Genomic DNA, 14,747 nt, shown 5'->3' with positions numbered 1-14,747 from the left:
GATGTGCGCCTGCGCGATTGGCGGGGGTATGAACTGCAGGAGTGCAAATTCTGGGTCTCTGGCTGCAGCTGAAGACCGCTCCTTCGGCCAGAATTTGGATCCAGTCAATGAAAGTTTCTTGTTGCGTAACTTTTCAGTGTTGTTGCACAAATGACACTTGGTTTGGGTAAAAGAGATTCATGAGAGCCAGGCTCTGGGTGTGGGATGAGCCGCTCCTGCCCAGCCGGCTCTATCTAGTCCGCGCCGTCGCAGGGTGAATTCTCGAGTCTCGGAGCTTTCATCGCGAGAAATGCAGGATTAGTCACGCCGTTGGACAGTTCCCTCGCCGCTCGTCCCCGACCGACGAGCTCCTCGGACGCGCGCACGAGGCCCCACCCCCCTCCCGGCCGTCCGCATGCTGCCCGCGCGCCTGGGTTGCAGGCTGCTGTGCGGGCTCCTGCGGGGCTCGGCGCCGACCGCCGCGTGCCATGGCCCTGCACGGTGGCTCCTGGGGACGAAGTGGGCGGCCGCTTTCTCCCAGAGCCCATCCTCCCTGGGCCGCAGGTTTCCTCCCAGCTCCACGGCGACCGAGGACTACGAGGAAGGCCCCGACACGGAGGAGCGCTTTCTGTTCCCGGAGTACGTCCCGACGGAGCCGGACCCTGAGGAGCAGCTGAGAGAGCTGCGTGAATTGCAGCAGCGGCAGCAGGATGAGGAGCGACAGAGGTTGCAGCGGCGGGAGGAGCGGCTTCAGCGGAAGCTGCGGGCAGGCCTCGGATCTCTGCAGATCCCCGAGCTTCCTCCAGACACCACGGTGCCGCCCAGCGGCGTGTACTGCTCGGGCTGCGGGGCCGAGCTGCACTGCCAGCACCCTAGCCTGCCCGGCTACCTGCCGGAGGAGAAGTTCCGCGATGCGACACAGGCGGACGGCGGCCCGGCGCGGACGGTATGCCAGCGCTGCTGGCTGCTGGTGCACCACCGACGTGCCCTGCGCCTGCGGGTGACTCGCGAGCAGTACCTGGAGCTAGTGAGCGCGGCGCTTCGGCGCCCGGGGCCCGCCCTGGTGCTCTATATGGTGGACCTGCTCGACCTGCCGGACGCCTTGCTACCCGACCTGTCCAAGCTGGTGGGTCCCAAGCAGGTCTTCGTACTGGGGAACAAAGTGGACCTGCTGCCCCAGGACGCGCCCGGCTACTTGCAGAGGCTCCGGAAGCGGCTGTGGGACGACTGCATCCGGGCCGGGCTCGTGGTGGCACCTGGCCACCGAGGACCACAGAACCCTGCCGGGGATGAGCCTCGGGACAAGGAAAAGAATCGGAATCGGTCGACCAGGGCCGGCACCGTGGTCAAGGACGTGCGGCTGATCAGCGCCAAGACTGGCTATGGCGTGGAAGAACTGATCTCTGCACTTCAGCGCTCCTGGCGCTACCGCGGCGATGTCTACCTAGTGGGCACCACGAACGCCGGCAAGTCCACTCTCTTTAACACACTCCTGGAGTCTGATTACTGCACCGCCAAGGGCTCCGAAGCCATCGACAGGGCCACCATCTCCCCCTGGCCAGGTGAGGCCCCACTGTTGAGAACTTAGACTTCTCTCCGGCACCTAGTACGTCTCCCCTTACATGTCCATCTTGAGCTGTCTGGAGCCGTCCCTTTCAAAATTTTCTCCCCACTTTGCTCATACCTCTTGTGACAGTTGAGCGCTTGGAAATTCAATACATGTGATTTTCTAATAGAAATGTTTCTAGGGGGGCTGGGGATTAAGCTTGGTTACTAAAGGGCTTGGCTAGCACTGCCGAAGCCTGAGTTAGTATGCAGTGCCGTGTAAACGAGATGTGATGTGGTGGCAAATTCCTGAATCCTAAGCACTTGGGAGGTGGAGACAGGAGGATTGGGAGGAGAGCAAAGTCATTCTCGCCTACATAGCTGGAGGCTACGGTGAATTAGATACATAGGCCCCCATCTACTCTGAGACCCTTCTTCACCCCTTGAATTTATTTATTCTTGGGCTGTTATACTAGACATGAAAGAGTTGATGCGGTACGTGTGGGGATTTCTCGAGAAGAAATGTCAGTATTCAGAGTTAAAGAAACCGATAGCGCGGCATGGTGGTTCTGTCCAGTCATCACAACGCTGGAGAGAAAGAGCCTGAGGATGTGGGGTCCGAGAGCCTCTCTGAAGGAAGAAGCTAAGGGGAAATGTATGTACTTGGGGAGTTCCAGTCTTAGGAATTAGCTTGACAGAAACGCCTCCCCTTGAAACCAGAGTTTAACTCCCCTTAACTGCCCTTTGGCACTTCAAACTTAAAGCTGCCTATGACCCTGGATGTACTGGAGGATAAATGGTGAAAAGCAGGAATAATACAGACTTGGGAAATTTGTACTCAGATACTGAGTTCGCGGATGAACCAGTTACTAGGCCTAGTTCCTTGTTTGTAAAGTGGAAATAATTACATAGTGGTTGTCATGAAGGTTAAATGAAAAAAATGAGAGGTGTTTGGTTTTCTTCTTCCACGCTCCTGTTTTTGAAACCTTACTCTTGGTTATTTCAGGTACTACATTAAACCTCCTGAAGTTTCCTATTTGCAACCCGACTCCTTACAGAATGTTCAGAAGACAAAGAAGGCTTAAAGAAGAGGCGACCAAAGCTGAAGAAGATCTCAGTGAGGAAGAGCAAAATGAGCTCAATCAACTGAAAAAGCATGGTTACATGATAGGTATGCGTTATAGCACAGATTCTAACTTCTTAATAATAAAACCCAGAGGCAGCTATTAGAGTTCTTACCTCTACCTGAGGGCGATCCTGAACTCAGACTGCCTCCTCAGACTGCACTGAGCTCCCATCTCCTCCCCACCTCCCTAATGCTGGGATCCCAAGTGCTGGGATCACCTTTGTGTGAGCTGTTTCTATTTTAGACTGGATCAATTTCGTGTAGCCCAGGGTAGCCTTGAACTAACAGATCCATCTGCCTCTGGGATCAAAGGTGTCTGCCACCACTGCCTAACCTCTATGGCTAGCTAGTGTGGCTAGCTCTGCACTCCGATCTTCAGGCAAGCTTTATTTGTTAGATCATAAACAAAATGTCCCCACAGTGCATCCTTCCTCTTTAGAAAAAAATCTTATTGGTTCCATGATAAAGTTGTTGGGGCTGGCCATTTTTTTTGCAGGAAAAGACTTTCCGGTTCTGGAATATGGGCTTTTTGTAGGAAAGGTTACTATTGCTTGGAAATCCAAACTAGCAGAGTCAGTAAAGTTCTTTAGCTAGGTTGTCCATCTCCTTGATCTCTCTTCTGATTTCGTTAATGGAAAAGAAGGGATTTCTAACACATAGCCTGAAACACAACTGACGTGCAAGGGAATGACTCACATTATCTGTGAAAAAGAAGACACAACTATAATCATAGCCACAGTTTCATATTTATACACAGTTTTAGTGTATAAATATTTATAAGGCAAGCTTAAGAAGTGTCTTCAGGGCCTGGCATGGTGTTGCCTGCCTCTAGTTCCAGCACTTGGGAGACAGAGGCAGGTGGATCTCTATGAATTCAAGGCCATTCTGGTCTACATAGAGAGTTCCAGAACCACCAAAGAAAGCTAACATATTGAGATCCTGTCTCTGAGGTAGGAAGGTCTTCAGGGGCGTCAGGTACACACCTGGAATCCCAACACTTAGGAGAGGAAAAAAAACCTTCTCAGTTCATGGTGGTTTTGCAGCAAACCTGCTGCTCTACATGAGATCTTTTCCAAATACAACAGCCAAGATAAATTCATATATGTATATATACATATGTGTGTGCACACACACATGCATGCGTGTAATCTGTTGCCTATCACTGTAGAAGCTGAGGAGAGAAAAATCACGTTTAACACCATCTTGAACTATGTACAGAGAACCCATCTCAAAAATATTTTCAGAATCAAAGCATTAAAGGAATGTCTGATAACCTTAATTTAATTTGTTCTAGGAAGAGTTGGAAAAACATTCTCGTACTCCACAGAACAGAAGGAAGAAGTTCCCTTTGAGTTTGATGCCGACTCGTTGGCCTTTGACATGGGAAATGAGCCTGTTGTGGCTGCACGCCCATGTACCAAACAAGTAGAACTGACCCCAGAAGACGTGAAAGACGCCCACTGGTTTTATGATACCCCTGGGATTACAAAAGAAAACTGTGTATGTGTTTAGTTGCTTTTAGAAATATTTACTTTTAATTGTAGATGTACTGTCTTAACTGGCCAAAACAAGAAAAGAGGTGGGCTTCCATTTGAAAACGTGATTGTGGTTTCTTTATAAAAGCAATCCAAGGGTGAATCTACATGCCATCAGATTCTGGGTTCCTTTAGTTTATGTCTCTGTAGGCAAACAACAATATTAACATTGTGGTTATTACCTTAGGAAGACGTGTTATAGGTTCCTATATTTTAAGGTTAGAAATAATAAATAGTACAGTAAAGCTTCTGAGTTTATGCTTGAATTCCCTTGAAAATATGTCATTCATAATGTCATATAGTTTGAGCTGAAGTGGGTGATGACAGCTTATCAGAGCAATGACATGTGCACTCCCAGGGTATTGAGCTATTTCTTGCCTGCTCTTTACACTTTACTGAAAGTCTCCCAGTTACTTGTACCCATTGCTCTTCAAAACTGTGTATTTCCTTTGACACATCTTGAAATACTCTAGGTGCTAAGTGGTCAAGTGACCATATTTTTAGAGTTGGGTTAATTCTACCTGTCCTGCCGTTATCCACCCTTTTACTCAAATTACATTGTCTTACAGTCACTTGGCTGTTGTCTAAATAAATTTAGCCTATATCTGGCTAAGCACGGTGGTGCACACATTTTGCTTAGTATGATTTATTCCACTTGCATCCATTTTTTGCAAAAAAAAAAAAAAACATAACTACTAGCTACTCAAGCTTCCTATGTATATTAAACCCATTTTCTTTATACATTCCTGTATTGGTAGACACCTAGGTTGATTCCATAGCTACTGTGAATTCATTTTTTAAATGAATTTTATCTTCCTTAAATCTTATCAGAATGTGTTCCTATCTTTTCTGTTTTTCTTCAGTCTCTTTAATAATGTTGATCCTGTGGTTGGAGAGATGGCTTAGTGGTTGATAGTGTTTGCTGTTGGGCTGTAGACATTGTTGTTCTTCCAGAGAGGAGCCAAGTTCAGTTCCCATTTCCACAGCCTCCTATATCTCCAGTTCCAGGGGATCTAATGCCCTACCAAGCCAAGATGCACAGCACCAATGTTTGACAGATGTTCAGGAGAGAGAGGATCAAGTTGTGTACTTGTTTCTAAAGTAGATGGAAATACTACATAGTCCAAGCTAGCGTTAAAATTATGGCAGCCATCCTGCCTTAGCCTCCCAGAACTGAGATTTGTAGGTTTAAACCATTTTACATTTGATGCTTGCATACTTAATCCTTAGGACCTGAGATTACGATGTCCATTATTTAAAGCTGGACGCTACTGCTACCTGAATACCTGAGCATACATTTCCATTAGTGACTCAACAGTATTTTGGGGTACATAACAATTTTGACATTTGGGGGATAGCGCTGTCATAGGAAAGTCTTATACACCCATCATGTTGTTTCGCCACTATTTAACACACAGTTGTGAAATGAGTAGAATAATAGTTAAGTTAGAGACAATATATAATTTTACATGTGAATGAACATAATCTGGTTTATTATGAAATCTGAACATTTTTTCGGTACTTAAATTTGTAAGTAAATCACAAAATATGTTAAATGAAAGTAGTCCTCTAAATAAATCTTGTCTTTTGCTTTACAGATTTTAAATCTTCTAACAGAAAAAGAAGTAGATATTGTTTTGCCAACACATTCTATTGTGCCAAGAACATTTGTTCTCAAACCAAGAATGGTTCTATTTTTGGGTGCTATAGCCCGAATAGATTTCCTAGAGGTAAGAAAAATCTATGCTATTGAAAAATGAACAGAGGCTAGAGAGATGACTCAAAAGTTAAGAGCACTGACTGCTCTTCCAGAGATCCTGAGTTCAATTCCCAGCAACCACATGGTAGCTCACAGCCATCTGTAATGAGATCTGGTTCCTTTTTCTGACCTGCAGGCATGCATGGAGACAGAACACTGTATGTATAATAAATAAATAAATCTTTTGAAAAAAAAAAAAAAAAACAGTGAAGAAACCTGCATAGGACCAAACTAGGCCCTCTAAATGTGGGTGACAGTTGTATGGCTGGGGCAAACTGTGGGGCCACTGGCAGTGAGACCAGGATTTATCCCTACAGCTTGTACTGGCTTTTTGGAACCCATTCTCTTTGGAGGGATACCTTGCTCAGCCTAGATATAGTGGGCAAGGCCTTGGTCCTACCTTAAAGCAATGTGCTAGACTTTGTTGACTCCCCATGGGAAACCTTACCAAGGAGTGGATAGACAGGGTCTCCATATATTGCCCAGGTTGGCCTTGAATTCACCATCTTCCTGCCTCAGCCTCCTGCAGGTTTGCTACCATGCATGTTTTTTTTTTATAATATCAAGTTGTAGAAGTCTTAGTTTTACAATTTACAGGAATTGTTAAAATGTTATTTCTGTATTATGACCTGTTTTTAAAGACATTATTATAATTTGCTTACAGTTGAAAGAGGACTTGGTTAGTTTCTGTTTTCTCCTCTTTTTGCTGTTGTTGTTTTGAGGCAGGGTCTCTTGTACCCCAGGCTGATCTTAAACTCAATGTTGTAACTGAAGTTGTCTTTGAACTCCTGACTCTGCCACCGTTGCTGGGCTTAGAAGGAAGCACCGCACACCTAGCTTTCCTCTCTCCTTTCTTAAGTTGTGCATCATAATGTGCGCGTTCCCAAGTTGTCTGTTCTGTGAAATAACTTCTTCCTTTCTTTCTTAAGGGAGATCAATCAGCTTGGTTTACAGTCGTGGCTTCCAACTTCCTTCCTGTTCATATCACGTCCTTGGACAAGGCAGATGCTCTGTATGAGAAGCACGCAGGCCACGAGTTACTGCAGGTAAGCAGTGCAGCTTGATGGCTGTGTAACCACAGCAGCTGATGGAGCCCGGGGTGGATAACCCGTCAGTTTGCATCAGCTAGCGCTTACCGCCCCTCATTCTCTGAGCATCCCAGTTAAAAAGCAAAACTGGGCTCTGCATGCAAAGGGGTGGTTTGGTCTGAGCCAACAAAGCCACAGCAGTGTATTTCTCTCTGTGGTGCACTGTCCACACGTAGCGACCTACATTTAAGTACTCCAGTTAGAATTACAACAAATATAAAAACGTGCTTCTCTAATCACACGGGCCACTTTCCAAGCACCTGATAGTCACATTACTACAGAAAATTGTATTGGTCAAGATGGGCGAAAAGAAGTCATGGGAGCTGGGAGGCAGAGCACAGACCTTTAATCCCAGCTTGTGGGAGGCTAAAGCAGGTGGATCCCCATGAGTTTGAGGTCATCCTGATGTACATATTGAATTCTAAAACAAAAGAAAAAGAAGTTACAGCTTTTGTCACGGTTGAGTGGATGCTGCTGGCATCTAGCGTGTGTAAGCCCCAAGTGACGATAAACCGTGCTGCGGCAGATAGGCGATCTGCACATGATGAAGAACAAACTTAAGATCTCAGTAGTGATTGATAAACACGGGACTGAGTAGAAAAGCTTCCCTGTGTCGTTCCTAGTCCCAGACACTTGTTCTCACAGGTTTTTCCTCTTCTAATTCTTTCTTTAGACTGTGTCTTGATTGTTCTCACCTTTATTTAAAAAATAAAATGTCCTGAATATTCCTTTTACAGTCCAGCTTACTGTTGCCTCGTGTCCCATTGCTATAGCCCTATTTGGCCCTCACTATCCCACTGAAATTCACCAAGCCCAGCTGTCTGAAGATAGGCCCTATGCACCATTTGGACAGTGCACACTGTATATTAAGAATTTTTGTTTGGGTTGGAGAGATGGCTCAGAAGAGTACAGCTGCTCTTGCAGATGATCGCAGGTCACTTTCGAGCACCCTCTTCCGGCCTCCTTGGGCAGCACCCACATGGTGCACAGACTTACATACAAGTAAAACATCAAAAATAAATTTTTGTTTTGATGTTTGAAAAGCTTCTCATATAACAATGCTGGCTGCTGATTAGTTATGTAGCCAAGACTGGCCTTGAACTCCTGAGCTTTCTGCCTCTGCTTCTCAAGTGCAAGGATCTTAAGAATGCATCAGCAAGCGCACTAGTTAAGACGTTGAAACCAGACTGCCTGGGTTCATGGTCTCCCTGACTGCACACTGGACAAAGCTGTGCACTTCCTACTCCTCTCCATGTTGTGCCTGTCCCCTGAGAAGTGGAAAAGATGAAGTCCCGAAGGCAATCTTCATCCTTTCTTCCTGTTTGCGTTTTGTGCCTTTTTTGAAGCATATAGTCCTTGGTGTCTTGAAATTTGCTATGGGGTCTAGGCTGACCTGGATCTCCGAGAGCTCTGCACTCTCCTGAGTGCTAAGATGGAAGGCCACCATGCCTGGCTCTGTTTGCTTTTCAATCTGCTTTATTTAGTGTGCATGTGTGCGTGCTCACACTCAGACCCGTGTCACAGAGGACACAGAGGTGGTGTCACTTCTCTCCTGCATTTCGTTGGCACTAGGCTTGCTTCAAAAGTGCACTTACCTGCTGAGCCATCCTGCCAGCCCTAGGCTCCTCTAAGGTCTCCTGCATTTGAGTGATAATGACAACAGCTGTTGCAGGCATTACAGGTGCACCCAGTGGAGCGGTGTTAGTATCCACGCTCATAAAACTGAAAATGCAAAAGTTAGCCAGGTGTGTGTGACTCCAACATTAAAGAACTCCAACTGTAGAACCATGAATATCTGAAGCTCAAGGTCATCCCTGATGCTGTATCAAGTAAGAAACCAGCTCGTTTTGTTTGAGACAGAGTCTCACTATGTAGCCCTGACTGGCCTAGTATTCAGCTGTGTAGACCAGGCTGGCCTTGAACTCAGAGATTCACCTCCTCTGCCTCTTCAGTGCTGGGATCAGAGTATGAGCCACCATGCCCAAACTCAGTTAACAGGGAATTTAATTTGAAATTCCAAACCTTTGTTTTATTAAAAGGTTCCAATGGGTGGAAAAGAACGAATGGCACAGTTTCCTCCTCTTGTGGCTGAAGACATTACATTAAAAGGAGGCGGAGAGTCTGAAGCAGTAGCTGATATCAAGTTCTCCTCTGCAGGTAAAGTACTCTTTGTTTTAGTTTTGCTTTTAGCTTTTTGCTTTTTCTCAGACAGGGTTTCTCTGCATAGCCCTGGCTGTTCTGGAACTCAGGTTGTATACCAGGCTGGCCACGAACTCAAGAGATCTTGCTGCCTGCCCCTGCCTCCCAAGTGATGGAACTAAAGGCACGTGCCACCACCACCTGGAGGTAATATACTCTTAAAACACAACATAGGCCATGTATGGTGACATGTGCCTAAACGCCAGCATTTGCAAGGTATTGGCTGGAGGTCAAAGCCCGTCTATTCTACATGAGAATCTGGCTCAGCAAAGATGCCTTTGGCCTAATATCAAATATAAAAATAAAAAGCGGGGTATGGTAGCACGCCTGTGATCCCAGCATTTAAGAAGTTAAAAAAAACTAGACATGGTGGCTCACATCTATAATCCCATCAGTGAGGCAAGAGGGTTGCTTTAAGTGCAAGGCCAAACTATGCAACACAGTGAGTGCTAAGCCAGCCTGAGCTTTAGAGTAAAACCTTGCCTAACAGCTTCGTGGTTAAGAGCATTTGCTGCAGCTGGGTCTGGTCTTGTACACCTTTGATCCCCACACTCAGGAGGCAGAAACAGGCAGGTCTCTGAGTTCAAGGCCAGCTAGGGCTACAGAGAAACCCTGTCATGAAAAAAAAAAAAAAAAAAAAAAAAAAAAAAAAAAACAAATTTTAAAAAGAGCACCTGGTTCATTCCCAGCACCTGCATCAGGAAGCTCACCGACTATGACTCCATTTTTTGTTTTGTTTTTAATGGTTTTTTGAGACAGGGTTTCTCAGTAGCTTTGGAGCCTGTCCTGGAACTAGCTCTTGTAGACCAGGCTGGTCTCAAACTCACAGAGATCCTACTGCCTCTGCCTCCCGAGTGCTGGGATTATCTATCTTTTTATGAGTCTTGAGAACTGAACTGCGGTTGTCAGTCTTGCATGACAAGTGCTTTTCCTGAGCCATCTCCTGTCATGTATGGTTTGATTTGATTTCATGTTCTCTTGATGTCTCATAGGCTGGGTTGCAGTAACACCTTACTCTAAGGGCACACTGCATCTCCGAGGTTACACGCCTGCAGGAACTGTTCTGACCGTCCAGCCCCCTGTCCTGCCGTATATCGTTAACGTCAAAGGACAACGCATCAAGAAAAGTGTGGCCTATAAAACAAAGAAGCCTTCGTCCCTGGTGTATAATCTGGTGAAGAAAAAGTGACGCAGAACTGGATTTACACTGGATAGTAACAATAGTGAAATATGTTGAAATTTGTATTATATATAAAAATAATAAAGTGAGGCAGAACTGGATTCATACTGGATAGTAAGAATATTGAAATGTGTTGAAATTGTAATAAATATAAAAATAAAGACACACAACTATCATTTTTAAAAATCTTAAGTGAACTTTTTTGACTATATGCATATTTGTGGCCCAAGTACATAAGAGGAGGCCTACTTCCTTCAGATTTTCATGGTGACCAGGTTTCATTTCTTTGAAGTTGGTGGTTGACAATCCACCGGAATACAGTGGCTACCTTCCATGTAGTCACCCAAGGCCTTGTCAGCATCACTGTTACCAAGACAGCCAACAAAAACTACCCTTCAAAGACTAGTTCTTTGTATCCTACTTCGGCTAGCTAGGCTTCACCTCTCAAATTTCCAGCCTCCCAAAATGGCACCATAAACTGGGGAATAAGTTCAAAAGTCTGGCAGTAGTGGAGCATGCGTTTAATCCAGCACTCTGGATACAGAGGCAGGCCAATCTCTGTGATTTTGAGGTTAGCCTGGTCTACAGGGAAAGTTCAAGGACAGCCAGGGCTACACAAAGTAACCCAGTCTTGAAGAAGGAAAAAAAATGGCCAGGGCAGTAGTGGCACACGCCTTTAATCCCAGCACTAGGGAGGCAGGGGCAGACAGATCTCTGTAAATTCAAGGACAGCCTGGTCTACAGAGTGAGTTCCGGGACAGGAGATACACGGAGAAAACAGTCTAGGAAAACCTTTAAAAAAAAAAAAAAATAAGGTTGGAGAGATGGCTCAGTGGTTAAGAGCACTGACTGCTCTTCAAAGAACCCAGATTCAATTCCCTGCACCCACATGGCAGCTCACAAGTTGTCTGTAACTCCAGCTCTAGGGGACCTAATACCCATGGCAAAACATCAATGTACAAGTTCAAAATGAGGAGCTGGAGAAATGGCTCAGCTGTAAAGAGTACTTGCTGCTCTTACACAGGATCCAGGTTCAATTCCCTGCACCCACATGGCAGCTCACAACCATCTATCTACCTGCCTCATCCTACAGTTTGGTCTAAGAAACTGGGAATGAGAAAAGGACAAACAAACATACAGAAGAGCTATTATCAGGTGTTGCTGCCACCATGCCTGGTACTGGCTCCCACTCTTCCCTTCGGTGATGATGACTCTTAGCCCTCTGAAACCACAAGCCCAGACAAACCCTTCTGTAAGTTGTAATTACAGTAGCAAAGTCCAGGGACCTGTGGCACAAACGCCCTTGTGTTTTTAAGTCACCCTGGGTGTCAGGACTTTAATGTGTAATCTCCCAGGTTCTAAATGTGTTCAAGTTCTTGGCCATACTGACTTTCTGTGGCCACCAGAGAGAAGCGGAGACCAGATGTGATCCTGTGTGCCTGCTCCCTGCTCAAACACTCCCCAGAAACTGGAAATGGAGGCTGGCTTCCTGGAAATGACTAGCAGGAACCCAGAGCTCAGAGGAGAGTTCTCCTGATCATTACCCATGATGCCTCTCCCCATCTTGGGGGCTGTCCTTCCAGCAGTATTGTTTCCTTATCTGTCAAAGCATAATGTTTAAACAAAAAGCACACACTGCAGACTTCTGTGAATAGAACAGACAATACAGCAACCTGCTCTTAAGTGTCTTGTGTTTGGCCCTAATAATGCCGGGTAGAGAGGCATGGTATTTGAACATCCTACAGGTATGCACCTCACCTTTCCCCTTCATATCAAAGATCAGCTAATACTCCTAAATATATCCAGATTATCTTCAGAATACCCCCTTCTTGAATCCCTGTTTCAAAGGCTTCCTGTTTCTAAATATTTTAGAACTTACTTTCTAGGTAGTCTGTCCAGTGAAAGAATGCACTTATTAGGCCTTTAGTCTCCCTGACAGATGCAAAGACGAGAGTGGCTCACATGTTGTTATCCCATCACTTGAGAGGCAAAGGCAGGAGTTCAAAACTAGCCTGTTTCAAAACAAAAGGTACAGTGTTTAATGAGACACTGTCTGCACTCTGGCCAGATGTGGAGGCCACCAGAGAACAACTGTATTTACTGGAAAAAAGTATTACATGTCACAGTATTTGGAAGTGCAAGATTGCCAAGGTCCTGCCTAAACTTTCAGCAAGTCCATGATGAGAAGGGGAGTCCAGTCAATGGGTGGATGGGGGTGAATTGGGAACATTTTTATGGGTTCATTGATTGGTCTTCCCTGAGAAAAAGCCACAGTAGGCTTGTTTACTAAGTATCCTTTAGAGTGACCTCTTGTGGAACTTTCCTTCCCACACAAAGCTGTTTCAAACTGCTCATAGGTGGTACTATACCCGTATGTGTTCTTTGCAATGTTTTTAAAAAACTAGCAAGCATGAAGTGTTTTGCCTGCATGTTATTTATGCAGACATAACCAAGGCCAGAAGAGGACAACTGGAATTAGTTGAAAATCTCCATGTAGGTGCTGAGAACTAAACTCAAACTCTCTGCAAGAGGAACAAATGCTCTTAACCAGTGAGGCATCTCCCTGGTTCTTGGCTCTCATTCTTTATGATGGCACGAGCCATGCTTTACATATAGTCAAACTACTTTAAAGCCCATGTAAATTACTACTCCCATTTATAAAGATACAGTAGAGGGGAGGGGTTTCCAGAGAAATGGTTCAGCATTAAGAGAACTTTCTGCTCTTGCGTTAGACCCAGCCCCTACATGTGGGGCAAAGGTATTTAACTGGCACATGGGTGTGCTAGGTGAACCTGGGTCCCCTTTAAGAGCAAGTGCTTTTAACTGTTGCACCATTTCTTCCGTACCCACCCCTTTTTATCTCCCCAGACAGGATTTCTAGATGTTCTGAAACTCGCTTTGTATGCCAGCTTGGCGTTGAACTCGAGATCCACCTGCCTTTGCCTCTCAAGTACTAGGACTAAAGTCGTAATTACCACCGTCCAGCCCCTCTTGTTATTGTCTGTCTGCAGTCTATGCATGTGGATGCACACAACTGAAGGCCAAAAGTTAAAGCTGATTATCCTCCATCATTTCTCATTTTTTTTTTTTTTTTTTTTTTTTTTTTGGTGGTGGTGGAGGGGATCCTGAAGACAGGGTTTCTCTGTAACTTTAGAGCCTGCCCTGGAACTAGCACTTGTAGACTAGGCTGGCCTATAACTCAGATATCCTCCTGAGAGCTGGGACTAAAGGCATATGCCACCACCACCGCCAGGCCCAATTTCCCATTTTTTATTGTGTGTATGTACAGTCCCAGTGTCTATCAAACTCAGGTTGACATGACTGATGGTGGGGCCTTTAGAAATTCTGCTACCGCATGTGAATTCTCTGAGCGTTTCAACTGCCATCTCATACAATTCTACCCTGGGCATCCAAAAGTACAGTGTACAAAATACCTCTCATCTTCGGCAAAGCAGCCCAAAGCCTTAACTAGTGTCCCAGTGTGACTTCTCCTAGTCTCACCACCTCAGATAATTGCTAGTGCTTTCTCTCCTGGCCTGATGGAACTCTTCCCTATTGCTGGAGAGTACCACGGACAGAGCACGAGGCTGAACTCCTAACACAAAGTACTGATCAAATTAGATACACTGTAAATGGGAAATGCAAAAAATCTTGCTGGCTTGTTGGGTTTTGTTTTTCAAGACAGTTTCTTTGTGTAACAAAGTCCTGGAACATTCTGTAGACCAGGATGACCCACTCAGATCCGCCTGCCTCTGACTCCTGAGTGCTGGGACTAAAAGCGTGGGCTGCCACAGCTTGGCTACTTGGCTTGTTTCTAATTTCATCCACCTTGTCCAATGTCACATCTCAGTTCCACTAAGAAAAAAAAGTGTTGTACTTTATTTCTAAGGAATCATTCCGGAGGCCACAAATTCATCTATAAATAATCAATACCTAATATTCCCTTATCTCGTGATTTACTCTCAAATTACTAAATGCCATCTTTTCCTTTGATGATTTACAAACTTCAGTTTCTCAACTCTCCCCTCTCTAAATCATGCAAACACCTAAGCCTGGTTAACATTTGGCTCTAGAGTTGCCGAAGGGAGTGGCGAGCCTCAGTCACATAACAAGGAATGCTAACCTTTTCCTTTTCAGCCCTATTACAGATAGTAGGATCTTAAAATAGCGGATTCAGTGAATACTTCTAGTTCCCCCTCCCTTCACCAGACCTTTTAAGGGCCAAAGTCTGCTCACCTCAGGCCTGGCTACTGGAAAGCGATATGGACACTTTAGACAGCTACACTGCGTAGGAAGAAACCGCTGAGTAAAACTGAACTTGGCAGTTTCTCCCCAG

The 14,747-nt window shown here is 45.4% G+C and overlaps 1 protein-coding gene across 1 annotated transcript; it reads left to right on the top strand.

Moving 5' to 3' along the window:
- The first annotated feature begins 42 nt into the window (after positions 1 to 42).
- Positions 43 to 10,618, top strand: Noa1 (nitric oxide associated 1). Its single transcript, XM_050150311.1, has 7 exons — positions 43 to 1,541; positions 2,531 to 2,695; positions 3,945 to 4,150; positions 5,784 to 5,915; positions 6,874 to 6,990; positions 9,072 to 9,189; positions 10,224 to 10,618. The coding sequence occupies exons 1-7, from the start codon at positions 395 to 397 to the stop codon at positions 10,418 to 10,420; spliced, it is 2,082 nt and encodes a 693-aa protein (XP_050006268.1). The 5' UTR covers positions 43 to 394; the 3' UTR covers positions 10,421 to 10,618.
- Positions 10,619 to 14,747: the final 4,129 nt, after the last annotated feature.

This window comes from Alexandromys fortis, unplaced genomic scaffold, assembly GCF_014885135.2.
Source record: "Alexandromys fortis isolate MF-2015 unplaced genomic scaffold, M_Fortis_MF-2015_v1.1 scaffold_0, whole genome shotgun sequence".
NCBI classification, from domain to species: Eukaryota; Metazoa; Chordata; class Mammalia; order Rodentia; family Cricetidae; genus Alexandromys; species Alexandromys fortis.
The sequence above is the reverse complement of the archived record's forward strand: the minus strand, read 5'-3'. Positions and strand labels throughout refer to the sequence as shown.

What these genes read in the sequence shown, in the direction of transcription:
- Noa1 (XM_050150311.1), top strand. Translation starts at nt 395, where the DNA reads ATGCTGCCCGCGCGCCTGGGTTGCAGGCTGCTGTGCGGGCTCCTGCGG. An exon ending in CACCATCTCCCCCTGGCCAG is followed by an intron (nt 1,542 to 2,530) that starts GTGAGGCCCCAC and finishes TGGTTATTTCAG; the next exon opens with GTACTACATTAAACCTCCTG. An exon ending in CCCGAATAGATTTCCTAGAG is followed by an intron (nt 5,916 to 6,873) that starts GTAAGAAAAATC and finishes TTCTTTCTTAAG; the next exon opens with GGAGATCAATCAGCTTGGTT.